Genomic DNA, 20,254 nt, shown 5'->3' with positions numbered 1-20,254 from the left:
GACTAACCGCTAACCCCAAAAAATGTGCTATAGGGTTAGAGGAGAGTAAATGCCTGGGGTATGTCATTGAGCGTGGGGTCATCAAACCCCAAGTGTACAAAATAGAGGCGACACGGAATTGGCCCCTACCTGTTACTAATAGGCAATAAAGTCGTTCTTGTGAATGGTGGGCTATTACATGAGGTTTGTCCCCCACTTTGCTACGGTGGCCGCGCCATTGACAGGGCTCTTGATGGGACGCAAGTCAGTGATGTATCACTGGGATGATCAGGCGGAAGAGGCATTTTCCGCTTTGAAGTCGTCCCTGTGCGGGGCCCGGTTTTGGTGACGCCCGACTTCAAAAAGGAATTTATAGTACAGACCGATGCCTTCGAAGTAGGCCTAGATGCTGTACTGTCTCAGGAGGTCAACGGGAGGAGCATCCCATTGTCTTCCTCAGCCGTAAGCTCACTCCAGCCAAGACCAGGTACAGTATAGTGGAGAGAGAGTGCCTGGCTATCAAGTGGGCACTCGAGTCTCTCCGTTATTGTTTGTTGGGGAGAAAATTCCGCCTAGTGACGACCACTCTCCTCTCAAGTGGATGAGCCAGGCCAAAGACAGAAATCCCCGGGTCACCAGATGGTTCCTTTCCCTACAGAACTTTAAATTTGCAGTGGAACACAGGGCAGGCAGGTTCCAGGGAAACGTGGATGCCCTGTCCCGAGTATATTGTCTGGCGAGTGTTCACCCCCTCAGGGTTGAACAAAGGGGGGGTGTATATGACACAGTGAGGGGAATGGTCTGGGAAAATAGGTATTTTCCTCCCAACTTGTGCTGCTGGGCTGATTTGCAGCCGGGTGGGGTCAAATACAAGACTGGATTTTAATTGCCGGTCTGGGTTTTTGGCAGCACCTGGCTGTCCTTAAATAGGCAGCTGGGTTCAGCAGCAGGATCTCTGTGTTGGGATCTGAGGCTTGGGGCCAGGTTGGAGGGCTGAGACCCATGGGCCGAGAAAACAGGCCCCCTAAAGCCTGCCGTGGACTGCTGGAGGCAGAACTGACATCAAGGTGACTTGTCTTATATGAACTTTCCAATTTGTGTGAAGTAATACCAAGATGTACTTTCCATTGTGTGTGAAATAAACACCAAGACTACAAAGTAACGCATTGTTTTGTGCATTTGCCTCAAGTGTGAATAAACACTGAAGTTTTGCGTTAAGAACTTGTCTTTTGCCTCTGTACTGCGTCCGCTTACCCTATCTACCAGAGCGAAACCCCACAGTGTTAACAAGCAGAATGGTGAATGCAGCTCTGGTCTACATAGATATTGACACATGCCATATATATATGTGCAGATCAGCTATGTGCAGGGTCACGTCTTTGCCAGGTACTTTGGTGGGTGTGCCACCTCAGCAATCCCACAGGCCTGGCATCATAAGTAACAGGACTGTGATTGATTACATCGATAATAATGTAGGCTATCAGACCGGTTCAGCTAGGTACTGGAAATATGGCATAAATAGCTGACACAACATGCTGGAAGAATGTAGTCTTGCATCAGCCGCAGATTGGGAATCACTGCATTATACAGCAACCCATAAAGCTGCCTTTATAACTTCCATAGGAATTGTCACCCAGCTTTCCCAGTGTCCTGAATGACATACATGGGAATACAGGACTACGAGGTGTATTACTGCATCACTGGGGAAATTTACTCCCTTAGAGCTTCAGGAAAATGCAGAACACTCATCTCCAAGCACTGAGACAGAGATTCAAGGCTTCATGCTGATAATAATGGCTTTTATTTATAAAAAGTTTGAGGCCCCTGTATCCGGGGCTGAGGTCACATGGTGGATGTATATAGGATCTACGGCGCCGCCCTTCTGGACATGTCCTGCAATACAAACACAAAGGGCAAATATAAGGATCATTGGAGCTCAAGTACGTTAGGGTTTTCTTATTAGTCCATATGTACTACAATATTAGGGCATACAGACAACATACGGGGGAGGAGAGGGGATAGGTTGGCATACAGACAACATACGGGAAGGGGATGGGGGGCATACAAACAACATACAGGGGAGGGGATGAGGGGCACACAGGAAACATACAGAAGAAGGGGATGGGGGGCACATAGGCAACATACAGGGGAGGGGATGGGGGCACATAGGCAACATACAGGGGAGGGGATGGGGGCATACAGACAACATACAGGGGAGGGGATGGGGGGCATACAGACAACATACAGGGGAGGGGATGGGGGGCATACAGACAACATACAGGGGAGGAGAGGGGATAGGTTGGCATACAGACAACATACGGGGGAGGAGAGGGGATAGGTTGGCATACAGACAACATACAGGGGAGGGGGTGGGGGCATACAGACAAAATACAGAAGAAGGGGATGGGGGCACACAGACAACATACAGGGGAGGGGATGGGGGCATACAGACGACATACAGGGGAGGGGATGGGGGGCATACAGAAAACATACAGGGGAGGGGATGGGGGCATACAGACAACATACAGAAGAAGGGGATGGGGGCATACAGACAACATACAGAAGAAGGGGATGGGGGGCATACAGGCAACATACAGGGGATGGGGGGCACACAGGCAACATACAGGGGATGGTGGGCACACAGGCAACATACAGGGGATGGTGGGCACACAGGCAACATACAGGGGATGGGGGGGCACACAGGCAACATACAGAGGAGGGGATGGGGACATACAATGACTACAGAACTAGGTAGTTCCTATTCGAAAAAATGGTGGACTACACACCAAGAAAAGGGGATATCCAGATGGACCAACCCCTTTTAAGACATTACACTTTATACAGGGGTGTTTTCTTATATCCCATTTGGAAAGAACATTAAATAAAGTTTTCTCACAATCCTAAAGGGGTCAAAGTTCTTGAGTGTTTTTTAAATGAAAAATCATTAAACAATACTTTATTTCTGAAGTTTCTGAATATTCTGGTTTCAATTGGAAGGTACCACACATCTGGAACTGGAACTCCCCTTTAAAGAACACTATCAGCAGAATCAACTCTATTGAACAGAGTAAACTATCTCTTAGGGCTGATCCTGCTGATTATAATGACATCTACCTTGTGAAAATCAATTGCTGTGTTCCCAAGAAAAAAGACATTTGTTCTTTAAGCAAATGAAAGCTTCAGTGCTCTGAGGGGCGGAGCCTAGAGCCTCAGCTCTCCAGCTTTCCAGTGCTGGCCACGCCTCTCTGTGCAAGTCCTTTTTTTTCTCTCTCAGGAACGCTGCAACCGATTTTCACAAGACAGGTATCATTTTAATCAGCAGGATCAACTCTGCCAGGCAGTATACCTGGGTTTATAGGGTTGATCCTGCTGACAGCTGCTCGTGAATCTTTTGGTCTCTTTAATAAAACCTGATACTTCTATCATATTTAACACCCCCCATGAATTCTGGTCTCCCCATACTGACCTGTTCTTTATAGGCTGCGTCCATAGTTCACCAGAGGCTCAGTGTCTGGTCACTAACAGATTGAGCAGAAACATTAGCAGTTAGTATACGAGCCGAAAATGTCTCCATGCACGTAGTATAGTGCCCCTTATATACCTGCAGAGAACCTATGTTTAGTTCTCCTGTTGCCTCCCCCCCTTAGTGCCTTTTTACTGGGTTCTAGACTTTAGGTTGCTAAGCAACCACTTGACTTCCTGTCTGGGTGACCACAATTTGTGTCCATGTAGCGTCATGTACTGAAGTAGTCACAGGGAATGCTATACAATGCGCGGCCTCTCCCTACTACATAGATGTGTTTTTCCTTGTCTATCAGACTCAGGCAACAAGCCAGAGGGATGCAGAGTCATACTCTGGACCTAGAGCTTCAGGAGACCCAAAAGGTCTCAGCCTCATATGACTCATGACTCATATGAGAAGACCAGCATTATAAATGACTCCTGATAGTTAGGGGCTTGTTATAAATTTTTCATTGAAGACCAGGTTCTTCACCCTACAACATACACGTCTGCAAGATTTGGGGGAGATATTGCATAGAAACTGGATTGCTTTTCCTATACAGATACAAAGCATTCAGAAAGTCTTCAGACCCTTTCACATTTTTTTATGTTGCTCCTTGTGCTAACATAAAAAAATCCACTTTTTCTGCCTTCAATATCCCAAAATCTTGCATTGACATAAGTATTCACACTCTTTATTCAGGACTTAGTCGAAGCCCATTTGGCAACCATTACAGCCTCCAGTCTTCTTGGGGATGATACCACAAAGTTTGCACCCGGATTTGGGAATTTTCTGTCAATCTTCTCTGCAGATCCTCTCAAACTCTGTCAAGTTGGATGGGGACCGTCGGTGGACAGCCATTTTCAGGTCTCTCCATTGAGATGTTCCATTGGGTTCAAGTCAGGGCTCTGGCTGGGCCACTCAAGGACATTCACAGAAATGTCCATCAACCACTCCTGTGTTCTCTTGGCTGTGTGCTTAGGGTGATTGCCTTGTTGGAAGGTGAAGCTTCGGCCAAGTCTGAGGTCCAGAGCACTCTGAATTAGGGTTTTATTAAGAATATCTCAGTACGTTGCTTCATTCAGCTTTTCCTCAACTCTGACCAGTCTCCCTTATTTTTCTCTAGATCTGAGCCTCCACACAATCCTGTCTCTGAGCGCTACAGGCAGTTCTTTCCTCCTCATGCCTCGGCTTTTCTCTGACATGCATTCTCAGCTGTGAGACCTTATATAGACAGGACTTTGTCTTTCCAAATCCTATCCAATCCACTGAGTTTATCAAAGGGGACTCCAATCAAGGTGTAGAAACATCTCAAAGATGATCATTAGAAATGGGAGGCCCCAGAGCTAAATGTCAAGTGTCATAACAAAGAGTCTGAATAGTTATGTCCAGGCCAAATTTTAGTTTTTCATTTTTTATAAATTTGCAAACATTTCTAAAATTCTGCCTTACTTTCTCATTATGGGGTAAGTGCAGATTGATGGGGGGGAAACTTGATTTTAATTTTTTGATTTTAGCACAAATAGCAACATAACAAAATGTGAATGCGCTGTATAATATGGAATTTATCACAGTTTTGGACTCCATTTGGTGGACTTCATTCTGAGATTTGCTATGGCTTCCTACGATATGTGTGTCCACCTCAGTATGTACCATCACCATGTAACACTGTGAAACCTTACCATGAAAACTAACTAACTGCAGTATTGACGACCCTGTTGTATTTGACGTTTTTATCAAATTTTACCCTTTTTCTTTATACTCACCCCCACAGACACAAGGAGGGTTACCCAAAAGACCTGTGAAGCAAAAACCATTTATGTGTTAATTTCACATATTTTTCCTCTTCTTCTTAGGTATATCACAAGCTGGGTGATAACCAGTATGACCACTATAACAGCTCCCATAATCACTTGGTGTTAAAGGCTCCAGAATGGCTGGGTAAAATCCACTTTAGAGACTGGATTGTTGGCCAATTTTATTAGTTGTCATTCAGCTTTCCCAGAAACAGATATAAGTAAGCAGTAGCTGAGTGCAGAGAACTTAGAGAGTGCAGCAGATAAAAGGACACCAGTATTACAAATGGTAGGTGGGGGCTTTGTTACAGATGGTTGCACTGGGGCTCAGGAGGAGCTTCCACCTAAACCTCTGGTTGTCACTCTTTTTATTCTATTCTATTTTACTGATCCTTAAAGTGGATCTGACAGGGTTCCATCTGAAGGCAGTAGATGATAGAGGGGGAAATTCTGAACTCGGGGATATATCATTTTCTATGATTTTTTTTTTTTTTGTTATGTAAAAAGGCAAAATCATGGCAAAAGCCTGTGAGTCCTGCTTTTCCCGCCCACACACTCTGAGAGCTGTCAATCACTGTGTGTGGGCAGGAAAGCAGGACTCACAGGCTTTTTCTATGATTCTACCTTTTTATATGAAAAACTGAACCGAATAATAGAAAACTATATATCCCCGAGCTCAGCTTGTCCTCCTCTATTCTATAGTCACATCAGATAGGGGAAAATAGGGATCAACATCAGAACCATTTTTTTTCCCATGAAAATTATTGTGGCAAATTTATGCCAACAATAAAAAAAAAAAAAAAAAACACAGCAGAGTAAATGATGCATGAGAGATCATGGCTCAGGGTGTAGTTACAGCTTCTGTGTTAGACTTGCCTTGTTTTGGCTTTTATCTGAGTCATTTAATCTGTGATTTTATTTGATTCTCTGCCCTCTGGCATAGTAATCCATGTGAGAAATCTTCAAACTCCTAAGTAGTTATACTTCTTTAGTTTTGGCCACTCCTGACCACAGATTGTGTGTGGTAATGCAGCTCATTCACTTCCATGGTGCTAGGCTGTAATACCAGAAGCAACCCATGGACAGGTGTGGCGCTGTTTCTGTAAGAAAGCAGCTATGTCTTTCTAATCCTGTACAGCCCATTTAGTAGGACTTTGACAATCCTGATGATGTGTGCTGGAGGTTATCTTGGGGCCAGACTTACCATTGGGGCACTGGTCTGGGCAGGGGTTCACCAAGTTCCCATTGATCACTGCAGGCCTGTTTCCAGATGAGACGGGTGCGTGAGGCTGAGTGTTTGTAAAGACTAAAGAGAAAGAATATCAGCATTTTATAAGTGCTGCAGGTCATGACATAAAATAATTATAGAAAACAAAAATAATCAGATATAGTCATCTTAGAAGACCACGTCTAACCCTGCGGCTGTTGTGTCTTGCCCTGTAATGGAATTCTTTGATCTTGGCCCAGTGTTTTTGTTTTTATTGGATACACCTGTGCGGCTTACATGAGCTGAATTTGCTATAACGCTGCCACCTAGTGGACAGACTATTTGCTTTTGACATCTTAGGTTGCCGAGCAGCCACATGAGTTGACCTCCTTTCTGGGTGACCACAGTTTGTGTAGGTGGTGTAACATCATGTACTGAAGTAGTCACAGAGAGTAGTCCTCTCCCTACTACATAGATGTCTTTTTGCATTGTCTATCACGCTCAGGGATGCTGTCATACTCTAGTCTGGACCTAGAGCTTCTGGGGACCCAAAAGGTCTCAGCCTTATATGAGGAGACCAGTATTATAAGTGACTCGTGATAGCTGGGCCCTTGTTATAAATTACAAAACACTGTGGAACATGACCATGAATTACCGTGAGATTTGGCAGCACAGTTCTACTGACTGTAGTATTGACGACGACCCTGTTTCTATCAAATTTTACCATTTTTCTTTATACTCACTTCCACAGGCACAAGGAGGATTTCCAAAAAGACCTGTAAAGCAAAAACCATTCATGTGTTGATTTAACATATATATATCACTCTCAGGGAAAGCTGGGTGATAACCAGTATGACTGCTACAGCTGCTCCCATAATTGATTGGTTTAATAGGCTCCACAATGACTGGGTACAATCTACTGGACTGGAATGCTGGCTATTTTTATTGGCTGTCACCCAGCTTTCCCAGAAACAGAAACAAGTAAGAAGTAGCCGAGTACAGGAAGTGTAGAGAATGCAGGAGATAAGTATTACAAATGGCGCATGGTAGGTGGGGGGCTTTGTCCCAGACGGTTGCACTGGGGCTCAGGATCTTCCACTTAAACCTCTGCTTGTCACTTTATTCTATTTACTGATTCTTAAAGTGGACCTGTCAGGTCTCTATCTGAAGGCAGCATGTTATAGAGGGGGAAATTCTGAGCTCGGGGATATATCATTTTCATTGGTTTCCTTCAGTTTTTTCATGTGAAAAGGCCTGAATTGTTGCAAAAGCCTGTGAGTCCTGCTTTTCCCTCCCACACGCAGTGATTGACAGCTCTCAGAGTGTGTGGGCGTGGAAGCAGGACTCACAGGCTTTTTCTATAATTGTCCCTTTTTATATGAAAAACTGAACCAAATAATAGAAAACTATATATCCCCGAGCTCAGCTTCTCCTCCTCTGTACTATAGTGACTTCAAACAGGAAAAAATATAGATCTACTTTAAACAAGCTTCGCCCCTCAGAACCAATTTATTTTCTCCCCTGCAAATTATTTTGGAAAATTTACACCAGAAATAGAGAGAAATAATATAGCAGAGTAAATAATGGGTGAAAGATCCGGCTCAGCGGGCAGAGACAGCTTCTGTGCCATGCTTGGCTTGTTTCAGTTGTTATCTGCCTCATTTAATCTGTCATCTTATTTGATCCTCTGCCCTCTGGCACAGTATTCCCTGTGAGAAATCTTCACCCCTAGTTTTTATACTTCTTTGGTTTTAGAAGGCAGGGCATGCTGGGAGCTGCAGACCAAAATGGGAGGTCGAATAGGATTAGAAAAACATGGTTGCTTTCTTGCAAACAGCGCCACTCCTGTCTGCAGGTTGTGTGTGCTATTGCAGCTCCATGATGCTTAGCTGTAATACCAGATGCAACCCATGGACAGGTGTGGCGCTGTTTCTGGAAGACAGAAGCTATGTTTTTCTAATCCTGTACAACCCTTTTAGTAGGACTTTGAGAGTCCTAAGTGATGTGTGCTGGATTTTATCTTGGGGCCAGACTTACCATTGGGGCACTGGTCTGGGCAGGGGTTCACCAAGGTCCCATTGATCACTCCAGGCCTGTTTCCAGATGAGACGGGTGCGTGAGGTTGAGAGCTGGTAAAAGCTAAAGATAAAAACATATCAATCTTTTCTGAGTGCAGGTAATGACATAAAATAATTATAGAAAACAACAATAAACAGATACAATGAGTCACTGACTATCATAGGAGGCCACGTCTAACCCTGCGGCTGTTGTGTGCAGTGCCTTGCCCTGTAATGGAATTTTGGATTCTTGCTCAGCGCCCTCGGATACCACTGCGCGGCTCAGTTGAGCTGAGTTTGCTCGCTGAAATGTTGCCACCTAGTGGCCAGGCTATTTACTGTTGAGCTCTAAAAAGGGCTAAATATTTCTGTAACTTTCTCATATACTTAAAGTGGTTTTCCAATTGTGAGAATTTATCCCCTATCCGCCTGATATGGGATGACTGTTAGATTAGTGGGGGTCCTGCCACTGGACCCCCCGCAAATCACAAAAACGGGGTCCCACCTTGAAATGAATGGAGCAACTGGTGGGGCATGCACACTACCGCTCCATTGATCTCTATGGGGTTCCAGAGACAGTCTAATACATCGCTCAGCTATTTACGGAGCTTCCATTTAAATGTATGGAGCAGCTGTTCGCATATCTGACCTGACGCTCCTTTTTGGGGGTTTGGTTCTCAAAAGATATGGGGGTCCCCGTACTCCTGATTGATCTAATAGTTATCCCCTGTCCTTTGACTAAGGTTAGGGTCTCACAACCAGAATACCCCATTTATTGTTTCAATCCCTTAGTTTCTTCAGTTTATAAGATCTCTGTTTGCTGTCAGTGAAAAGATCTCTGTCCTGATTATGTCTGATCACCACAACTGCACTGCTCGTTGCAAGACAAACCACACGTTGCATTCATTTGAATGGGGTTTGCAGTAGTCCATGCACAGGCTAAAGGGGCATCTGTCAGCAGTTTTGTACCTATGACACTGCCCGACCTGTTACATGTGCACTTGGCAGCTGAAAGCATCTGCGTTGGTCCCATGTTCATATGTGTCCGCATTGCTGAGAAAGATTATGTTTTACTACATGCTAATGAGCCTCTAGGAGCAACGGGGGCATTGCCATTACACTTAAAGGCTCTGCTCTCTCTGCAACTGCTGTGTCTTCTGCACTTTCATTGACAGGGCCCGGTGTGATGGCGTTTACACTGCCTGGTCTAGTGAAAGTGCAGAGGGCGCAGCAGTTGCAGAGAGAGCAGAGCCTCTAGGTGTAATGGTAACGCCCCCGTTGCACCTATAGGCTCATTTGCATATAATAAAACATCATTTTTCTCAGTAATGCGGGCACATATGAACATGGGACCAACACAGATGCCTTCAGCTGCCAAGCGCACATGTAACAGGTCAGCCAGTGTCATAGGTACAAAACTGCTGACAGATGCCCTTTAAAAACAGAAAGAAACAAATGATATTTTCTTACCAGGAATCGGGGACGGGCTGATATTTCTAGTATTCACATTGACGTTTGCTAAAATATAAAAAAATGCAATGTTTAGCTTCATCCTAATAATGTGATGAAAGTAATATGAAATGTTGTGCAGTTTCCCAATGTTGCTTGTGCTTCAATTCCGCTTGCTGTCAGTGGAGGAAAAAGCCTTGGTGGTCTACATTCGAGGCTGAAATGTGTTCTGATCATGTCCTGCCCACACGGGTGGACAGCTCCAGCTGTAGACTATCCTGTGTGCAGTAAACACCCTAGACTCCAGCACTGACACATTTCACCTACGCTGATACATTGTAGCAAACCATCAGAACAAGAGTCAGAATTGTGCCGCCGATGGGTTTAGCTCACAGAAAATTGTCTAAACTGTATACAATTGTAACCGTCAGCTGTGAGAAATGTTAGGTCTGTAATGGTTTATATGTCAACAAGAGTGGCCCCATTCACTGACAGCAAGCAGAGATGAGGAATTTAAACACAGTGTACCAGGAAGTTGTATCACAGAAGAGAAGTTACATCAATGTCTGTTACACTCACAGTGGACTCCAGTGACTGCACTTGAGTGATTGTCAGCTCTTGGGGTCGCGGTGGTGGCTGCTACAGTAACGTTGTGCCCATTGATTGATCCTATGAGGCAAAAATCACAACTTAGTTTGAGAATGAAGACTCTGTATTGTATTAAATCAGGACATAGTGACAAGGTGGACACCTTGTGGTACTGGGGTACCTTTGGCCCACATGAGGGTCCACACTCCAGCAGGGTACGTCTACTGAAGATGCTCTTCTCACTACATACACAGATCATGTCATCATTAATGAGTTTGTCCATGATTGCAAAAACATGGCTTCGTTCTTCGAAAAACAGCGCCACACCTGTCCACAGGTTGCGTCTGGTATTGCAGCTCAGCCCCGTTCACATCAATGGAGCTGTAATATCAGGCACAGCCTATGGACAGGTGTGGTGCTGTTTCTGGAAGGAAGCAACCATTTTTTCCCAATTCTGAATAAGCACAAGGGACGTGCTCCATGTGAAGCTTCAGGTGTGATTTTCCAATTCTGGGCCACCATGGTGGTGGCTGAGCTCATTGAAGTTTTTGGAGTTCTATTATGGCCTTTGCCCACCAGAGGGTCCTCTGCACCTCTCGTAAGCCAGTCCATCTTTAAACCATACAGGTTGTCTACAAGATCCATCCATTACCTGGGTCCACAACCTATAAAGGTGCTGGAATATCTCAAACACTACTTAGGTCTCTGTACAATGGAATGTATAGGGGCTGAAGTCCCTAAGCAAGAACCAGAGCAGAGCTTGAGGAAAGGTCTAAGATGATTTCCAAGACTTAGTTATTTTGTCAGGGGACATGTCTTCTGTAGCTTAGAACTTGAGGGAAGTTCTATGATAATCTCCAGCATTGAGTTTTTTTTAGTAATGGAAATCCTTAATTCAAGGGACATGATGTCTTCTGGAGGTCTGTAGATCCTCCTTTCCAGAGGACATGGGGTCTTTGAACCTCCGACTTTATACGGAAAGGTACGACCCGTTACACGCTGTATTACAGAGGCATTCGCCTCAAGAACCATTGCTTTTAGGGGATAATACAGTGACACCATGCAGTGTACAGGGTGCCTAATGGTCACTCCATGGGCCACTGTACACCATGTAAGCGACTTTGGAGTCTAATATTAACACAGGTGCATTAATGGTTGATCATCATGTATACCTGCGCTGGTGTTAGATGAGCGGGGGGTTGGGATGGCAACTGGTCCACCTGGAAGGTAACAAAAATATATATATTAGGCAACATTAACCGTAGAAGTGGGTTCCATTTTAACCGGATCTATTATGAATATAACCGATCAGTTATGATCTGCCATGTTCCATTTCCCCCCATTGACTTACAACGGTTAGAGATTCCTAGCGTCAGGAGGCAGCATGTAAAGCCCTACTCTTCCATGGTAAACATGTGGGTGTTCCCATTAATAGCACCGGAAAATCTACTATTCTTTTTGCAATTCAAAACAATTTTTTTTAAATCAATATGGACTATTTGAGAATGAATCCGAGTAGATTGGGTGGAACCTCAAAGCTCTTTGGATGGATGGCTCTACATGTTTCCACAAATGCTGGATAACTATAAAGAACACATTTGCATTTGTAATTGAGGCGGATTAGAGTGACTGATGTGCAAGTGCTGACTGGTGATCCTGTACCCTGATAGACGAGGCAAAACAAACTCATGGCTGTGATGCCGAGAGGAAGTTGGCACATGTAAACGTGGCACTGGTATCTGCCTGTACAGATAATATTCTGCACATATTACAGGATATAAGAATTACAGATACAGTAACAACTATTTAGAGAATGAGATCTTCTGCCGGGCACACTTACCGTGTCCTCTTCCTCTAGGTTAAGCAGCAATCTGTGGCCCCATGCGGCATTCACCTGGCCACCTGGTTCTGCATGCTTCGCGTCAGCCGACAGTGCCACAGTCTTTTTCAGCTGTGTCACACAAGCTGTAATGCCGTAATTCCGTTGGCAGGAAGGGGCAACGCTTTTTGTTATCCCGTAGCTACATCCATGTAAGCAATGTCCTTACGCCTATGCATTCTCATGTAACTGCTCGACCAAATGGAAGGCATGTGTAGTGCCCTGGAGCAAGGGTACTTCGGACTATGGACATTTGTGGACATTTGCCCTTATTGGTACTATGCAAAGGCATCATCAACTCCATACCTTATTGAACTTTGAAGAGTTAACTTGCACTGTAATTTTCTGCTGTTGTGTGCACTTATATTAAGTTTCACATTGTTGAACTACATTTTATATATTTATTGTAATATATCTGTTTCTGTTATTCACGCTATATTTGCACTGCAGTAAGGGTTAATGCACAGACAGCTAATACTGAGAGACTTTCTACCTATGCAAAGTTTTGTCGGCAGGGAAAAAAAATGGACAAACTGACCCCTCTGACTGTCTGGTTTAGCTCTGTTGTTTATGTCTGTGAAAAACTGCTTAGTCCTTCCCATAAACTTGCATACAAGTCTATGACAGACTAAAATTCTAACATGTTTCTACCAATTCGTGATATTTTCTCCTAGGCTAGCACCTTTTTTTGTGTATGTGGTGCATATATGTTGTTTTAAGGCTTTGTTTTGATTAATAAAAAATATCTGATTGAAAAGAAATTGCAACAATGTTTCTGTTTAGGCTGTGCTTCTCCACTTCACCCCTCCTAGTTCAGCTACAAACGGTATATAACGAGAACAGATAAAGGCTAGAGCTTACATATAGGGACCAGTGTTGAGCGAGCTCGGCTGAACTGCTGTTCGGCTTGAGCATCGCTATACTTGGCACATCGCAGTGTTCGGCCGTACACTGCGTGTCCCCAAGTACAATTTAATACAATAAAAGTCAATGGGAGACCTGAGCATCAAACCAGGCACCCCCTGCAATGAAAAAGAGTGGGTGTCTGGTTCACAAAAAAGAGGCTAGAAATTGATGGAAACCCCATTAAAATAGTTTGGAAACAGCATTAGGAGGATGGCTGGATACACCTTGGACTCCTATTATCTATGACATACAATAGATAACCACACAAAGGGTATATGCCAAAAGCCAGGTATGTGCAAGCCAACAATCTATCCATGAGACAAATAACAGTCAGCATACCTTACAATGGCAGCCTTGTGCACTATGAGACATTCCAAACCAGCTCTCATCTGACTGAGAACCAGTAAGCTTCAAAGTTGCTTAATATCTGTTGGATGGCTTGGGTGGACCTGCGCACCTAGATCAATATCATTAGGGTGACAAAAAAAAATCAGATTGCCCTAACATAATATTCAATAACCTTTCTATACAGTTTTGTCATGTAAACTCATTTGCATAAACATGGGCATATGGGAAAGACATGCAAATGAGCAGAATCTGCCTTGGTTTTCAGCTGAAAAACCATTTGCATGGAAAATTCATAAAAAAATTAGCGATTACAATATTCGCGATCTACACTACTCATGAACAGCGCCACTTATTGGATTTATAGTCTTGTCATAAGACTATGAAATCAATAGATGGGGCTGTTCATCTTGTTGGGGAGCTAGTAAGTGGGGCACCCTGCTCAACAGAGTCCACACGCCGTGTAGCACTCAGCCTATAATAGCCTGCGCTAACACTGAGGTGTATATCAGATTGCTGCTATCATTCACACATCTTCTAGCACTTCATTTGCGGTCATATAAGCTTGCTAGTGTGTATCTGAGGACTATTGTCCTGCTTTAAAAGACAAGACTATGAATCCAATAGATGGCGCTGTTCATGAGTAGTGTAGATCGCGAATATTCTAATTGCGAATTACTAGCGCCCCAACAAGATGAACATCGCCATCTATTGGTTTCATAGTCTTATGACAAGACTATGAATCCAATAGATGGCGCTGTTCATGAGTAGTGTAGATCGCGAATTTTCCATGCAAATGGTTTTTCAGCTGAAAAAACAGGCAGATTCTGCTCATTTGCATGTCTTTCCCATATGCCCATGTTTATGCAAATGAGTTTACATGACAAAACTGTATAGAAAGGTTATTGAATATTATGTTAGGACAATCAGAAAACTTTTTGTGACCCTAATGATATTGATCTAGGTGTGCAGGTCCACCTAAGCCATCCAACAGATATGAAGCAGCTTTGAAGCTTACTGGCTCTCAGTCAGATGAGAGCTGGTTTGGAATGTCTCATGGATAGATTGTTGGCTCGCACATACCCGGCTTTTGGCATATAGCCTTTGTGTGGTTTTCTATTGTATGTCATAGGTAATGGGAGTCCAAGATACATCCAGAAATCCTCCCAATGCTGTTTCCAAACTATTTTGGTGGGGTTTCTATCAATTTTTTTCTTTTTTTTGTGTGAACCAGACACCCTCTTCTCTTCCGAGCAGGGGGTGCCTGGGGTTCTCCCATTGTGCTCGGTAGAGCACCCGAGCATACCGATGTGTTCGGTCCGAGCACTTTGGTGCTCGATCAACACTAATAGGGACCAACGCTTAGTAGGAGAGACCTTGCCACAATGCATGAGTGACCAGAATAAGACTTCGAGATGGGGATGCTTAGCCACAGATCCTTTGTTTCCAGCCCGTTGACCAGGACTCCAGCCAGACATTGGGCCACTAGTCCTTTGGCCAGGGTACCAGCCTTCTGAGAGAGAGAAGGACAGCTAGCTCAGGCCTTTCCTTAGCATGAAGTCTTCTTCTGCCAGGGAGGAGGCTGGAGAAGCAAGCTAAGTGCCTTGCCTGTATTGTTTTGCACCTTATTTCCTCCCGTAAAGAAGCACACAGGTTTATTGCAGACCCTGACTCTCTGGACTTATTTCCCATTGGGGTGCAGCACACCTTCCCATCCTTTCTGGAGAGCAGCAACATGTGGGGACCCAGCTAAGTATTGGGGCCACCCCAAAACTGACACATTTTTCCCTGACCAGACATAGTGCCCAGGTCTGAACCTTAGCGTCACCATTCTGGTTTAGGCTAGGCATTGGGTCAAACAATACCTATTCCCAGGAAAGTCACCTGATCAAGTGCCACAAATGATGTGAACAATAATATAGATAGGTGAACTGAGAAAAACATCCTAGACATGGCTTGGAAAACTCAACAAATAGTCTGAGGCTGGACCAAGACATTGTGTACACTGTTCAACCATGATTATAATACATATTAAGATTAAGTCTTTGCCCAAAATAAATGAACCAGTGGCAACTCAAACACATTCTGAGGAGTCAACTCGAACACCCAACAGACTGAATTACTTTTTACCACTAGTAGTGCTGTTGCATAAGTGTTTACGGATAAAATTTGCTGCTGTCAGTGGTGGAAAAAGGTTTTGCAACATACTATTATATGAAGCAACCACTCACCACTGCTGGTAGAAACTGGTTGACCTGAAATGTTTTCTGTCCGAGAGGTGACCACTACAGGTGATGCAGTGCTTTTCACTCCAGTCACAGTTACTGGAAAAAAATTAAGCACCAAGTTACCTGATTTATTCAAAATCTATGCCATGTAATGATTAATGAAGTGCTTCAAGACACCTTACCAAGTCTTGGAGTTGTAGAAGACACAAGGTTGCCACCAGCACCACTGGGAGCATTGGAGGTACTGCCTGAGACAAAACAAACATATTTATTAATCTTGAACATTTCACTGTTACATTCTATAAAAATTAGCCCCACAGGGAAAAACAAGCTGTATGTTTCTATGTTAGGACATCCAGGCAATGGTGAATTATAATATGGGCAACCAGACTGCCCAAAGGCTTAATGCACCTTTTGGTTTTATCATGGTTTTTGCTGAGTTGCAGGACCTATATTTGTTCATGCATCTGAAGGTCCTCAAGCCAAAGGGGAAAACAGAATGGAGACAAGAGGAGCTGCTCTAAAAGTGTGTGGGATATGGTCTAGGCGTTTCTAGACGAGTTCTGAATTTATTAAAGGGTTCTTTATTTATTAGGTTTGGGGTCTTTATTTATTTAAGGGTAAGCTCTGGGTCTGCATATAGTTGTCTGGTTTGAGGTTCTGTGTCTATCTACCTATCTATCTAATATATATCTATCTATCTACTACTCACATATTACTGACATTGCTAACTTCTGATATTCTGCAGAAACATGGGGAGGTCCAATATGGATTTCTGTGTGATTGCAAAATGCAGGATAATTTGGGGGAAGGGGGGATTGTGCATTCAATAATTTTAGCCTTGGAGTACGTCCACACGGGGCTGAAAGTGCAGTGGTAATATCTTCCAGATCCACAGCAGAATCTATCATGATTTTTCCTCTATGCAGTATATGGATAACAGTTAATAAAATCTCATCCACATTGCTGCTACTATAAATGCTTGAAATTGAGCGGTTGGTAATCTGTACAGTACACATCTTACGTGGCCTTTCCCTAATAGACTTAGGAACCCTGGAAAAAAAGTTAAAGAAGTTTCGGCCATACATACCTCTAGAGACTGGTGATGGCTGTGTCTGTGTGGGAATTGTTGCTAGAACTGGAGAGAAATAATTCAGAAAATTGATAAAGTCAAGCCATAAACCATTCCACCAATATCTAGTATCAAGAGAAGTGAGGATTCAAACAAGACTGAAGACAGACCTGGTTTAGAAATCCTATTTATACATACGCTACCAGTGACTTTTCAGATAATAAATGGGGCAGGGGGTTCCCACTGAGGACCCTCATCTCTTAACAAATGTACTCACTTTCTAGGCTGGGTAAAACTGAGTTTATAGGAGGAACCTGGGGAGGTTTTGGACTATCAACCGGAGCAGAGTCTGCAAAAAATAAAACAGTAATAATAATTATACTATCTGTAGGAAATAGTATACAAATACTGCCCACTACACCTTCCGGTGCCAAATCAATGCAAAATTGCTGAGAGGGATTGTATCACCCAAAATGTTGCCTTTTGTTGCCAGTCAATCCTCCCCGGTAAAAAGGAAATGTAAATTCAGGAGAACGAAATCTGGCTTTCTAGTGCCCTCTAATGGATGAGTGCCCTATAATGCTACTGGTAATCCAAAGCAGTCGCCTTGCTAACACTGGGCACCAGGAGAACATGTCCTTAGTCTTTTTCTTGTCCAGCGATCACCAAATTCTATGGTATTTACATTCTCCATTGTGCCAGTCCACCTTGCTTCCCTGAGGTATCTTCAGAACACCCCTGATCCAAAGGCATCTGGTAAATAAATGCACCATTGGTATCTATGAACCACACTCATTACTAGAATGAAGAGCCCCATGTATTACAGTTCCATTGATTTCAACAGGAGGTCTATCAAACTAGCTTGGATATGGGTGCACTCAACAGCTCAAAGACTAATTCTTCTTAGTCCAACATCATGGTCATCACCAAATGTTACTTCATTGGCGATGACTTGACCCATGTCCAAATCATGATTTTTACACTTAAAGCAAAGGGACCATAGCTAAGTCAAGGCATACAGTATTATGCAAAGTTACAAAATTCAGCTGTAGACAAAAGTAAAGGGTAAAAATGAATGAGGATATTGAATTGACAGTCCTAAAAATGAAGAGCAAGCTATTGAGAAACCTGAAGGCCCCCAAAAGAAGATGTGACATTCATGAGGAATACTTGTATATCGCCACCATTATGATGCATGAATAGTCATCCAAACATGAAGGTAAAAGAGGATGGGTATGATAATCAACCATCCCAAAAATTAAAGCATGCCATTTAGAGACATTCCTGAGGAACACTGATGATATGTTTATAACAATGCACCAATTTCACCATTATGATGCACCAATGTTGTATCGCTCTTATTAAGAGAAACATAATAAGAGTTTTGTAGGTATGATACTTTTTAATGGCTAACGAAAATAAAAACAGATATTACATAGGAAGTTTTTGAGACAACGTAGGTTTCTTCATCAGACATTTGCTTTGCAGTCCACCATTATGAACCCTCAGAGGATCTTTTAAGCAGGGCTGGTTTGGTACCTCTGGAAGGAGTATCTACCTATGTCAAGCATTATGTAGACCACCATGTAGCTTGAATATAGGCACATGGTGCTCAACAGCTCAAAGGATCCCTTCATTCTCATAAGACTCATCTCATGGTCAACACTAACACAATCTAATGACATGTCAGAAGATGGCTGAAGATGATTGTGAAGTTTGAACTCTGATGCTGACTTGACTTGGTCCTTGACCAAATCAAGATGAATCTTCCACTTGGAACCCAAATGACCATGTTTAATCCTAGACATGCCATCCAAAGCTAGAAAAAAAGTTGGAAACAGAGTTGAAGGGAAAAAGGGATAAGGAAGACATTCAACAATCCCCAAAATTTAAACCAAGCCACTGAGAAACCCGAAGCCCCAAAAAAGAAAATGTGAAGAATACTTTTTATATGGTCACTATTACAATGCACCAATGGTCACTCAACCATAAATGTACTCACGACTCTGAAAATGGAATCCAGCCACCAACAAAAGTGAAAACAGTGCTTTGAGATCCACCATTATGAAACCTCAGAGGATCTGCTAGGCAAGAGTTGGCCTGGTACCTCTGGAAGTATCTGCCTATAATGTGAGCTTTCACTTATATAAGTCATGCTCTATGTAGACCCACCCCTACACTTAGCACCTTTCCATAAATCTCCAGCCATAATATTCTTCGCTGTCAGGAAATACTTACTTACTGGAGGTGACAAGGAGGACCACACCTAAAAATTATAGTCCTTATGCTGGGTGTTATGGTGTTGACTGAGCACGCTCACCCTAATGCATATGAGTCTCCATCTCTTCTAATAGCCCGCTATTCTGTCTTTCTTTTTATAGAGGATATGATCATATCCAGAGATGAGCTGCACAACCGGAAGAGTGTGATCCTTGAGATAATGAGGGGGTATTAAGAGGGATTTCAATAAATTGCAAGAAAATTAGACCATTTTATACTTTCTATGAATGGCTATGTCATAGCAACGAGAATTCAGACTATAGCAATCAATTATTTTTTACAAAAATACCTACATAAAAACAGAAGCGAGTGGGCTCTTTAATTAACCTTTTCATTACCTCAAGAATTTGCAGTTGCAGGACCAGGAATTCATGTGAAACTGTGTGGATAGTGATGATGTAGCAAACCTTATACTGTAATGGGCCACATCCTAGAAATTTTTAAAAAAGGAAAAAGGGTAAAAATAAAAGCTTCCCTGAATGATGGGAACTAGAATTTAATAATTTAATGGTCTGTAATTTTTTATTTTTTTTTAAAGATCTGAATGGCATAAAAATAAAAAAAAGGAATAATCACCTTACAGATCTCACATTGCTTCCGTTCCAACACTTCTTGGGTCCCAAAAACAAAAAGGGTAGTAATCAGCTTACTGATACCACAGTACTCCTCTCTTGGCACACAGGGATTCACTGGACTTGAACTGGTCATTTTCTGAGTGAGGAGAGGGAGCAGGAGGTAGAGACCATTTGGGAGCTGGGAAGCATTGGAACAGGAGCACCAAGAGATAGTTGGGGTGAGTACTCTTGTTTACTTTATGCTAGTCTGACCCTTTTTTTTGAGTTACCAACTGGGCAACACCTTCAACGACCATATAAAAGGCAGCAGTGGGGGAAGATCAGTGCAAGACCCTCTATAGGCTTCAGAGTAGTCCTCCTCTATTGTAGTTCTCTAATGGGTTTGTCAAAT

The 20,254-nt window shown here is 43.2% G+C and overlaps 1 protein-coding gene across 2 annotated transcripts; it reads right to left on the bottom strand.

The window, feature by feature from the left end:
* Window positions 1-1,777: 1,777 nt before the first annotated feature.
* On the bottom strand, window positions 1,778-19,100 carry LOC120977469 (mucin-5AC-like). 2 transcript variants are annotated; one of them, XM_040405432.1, is made up of 14 exons: window positions 19,011-19,100; window positions 17,286-17,357; window positions 17,027-17,074; window positions 16,119-16,184; window positions 15,940-16,032; window positions 11,751-11,798; window positions 10,570-10,659; window positions 10,012-10,059; window positions 8,522-8,623; window positions 7,228-7,260; window positions 6,482-6,583; window positions 5,248-5,280; window positions 3,446-3,497; window positions 1,778-1,872 (listed from the first exon to the last, which is right to left on the bottom strand). In XM_040405432.1, exons 1-13 carry the CDS (start codon window positions 19,069-19,071, stop codon window positions 3,484-3,486), a joined length of 810 nt encoding a protein of 269 aa, XP_040261366.1. In that variant the 5' UTR covers window positions 19,072-19,100; the 3' UTR covers window positions 1,778-1,872; window positions 3,446-3,483. The 2 variants fall into 2 exon arrangements, with proteins under 2 accessions (XP_040261366.1, XP_040261368.1); XM_040405434.1 differs by lacking the exons at window positions 6,482-6,583; window positions 7,228-7,260.
* Between the last annotated feature and the right edge of the window lie 1,154 nt (window positions 19,101-20,254).

The sequence above is a fragment of the Bufo bufo genome, chromosome 8, assembly GCF_905171765.1.
Source record: "Bufo bufo chromosome 8, aBufBuf1.1, whole genome shotgun sequence".
Classification (NCBI taxonomy): Eukaryota; Metazoa; Chordata; class Amphibia; order Anura; family Bufonidae; genus Bufo; species Bufo bufo.
Note: the sequence above shows the minus strand (reverse complement) of the source record. Positions and strands in the feature narration are given on the sequence as shown.

What these genes read in the sequence shown, in the direction of transcription:
- LOC120977469 (XM_040405432.1), bottom strand. Translation starts at nt 19,071, where the DNA reads ATGGTGGATCTCAAAGCACTGTTTTCACTTTTGTTGGTGGCTGGATTC. An exon ending in GCCATCACCAGTCTCTAGAG is followed by an intron (nt 16,185 to 17,026) that starts GTATGTATGGCC and finishes GTTTTGTCTCAG; the next exon opens with GCAGTACCTCCAATGCTCCC. An exon ending in CTCATCTAACACCAGCGCAG is followed by an intron (nt 10,660 to 11,750) that starts GTATACATGATG and finishes TTTGCCTCATAG; the next exon opens with GATCAATCAATGGGCACAAC.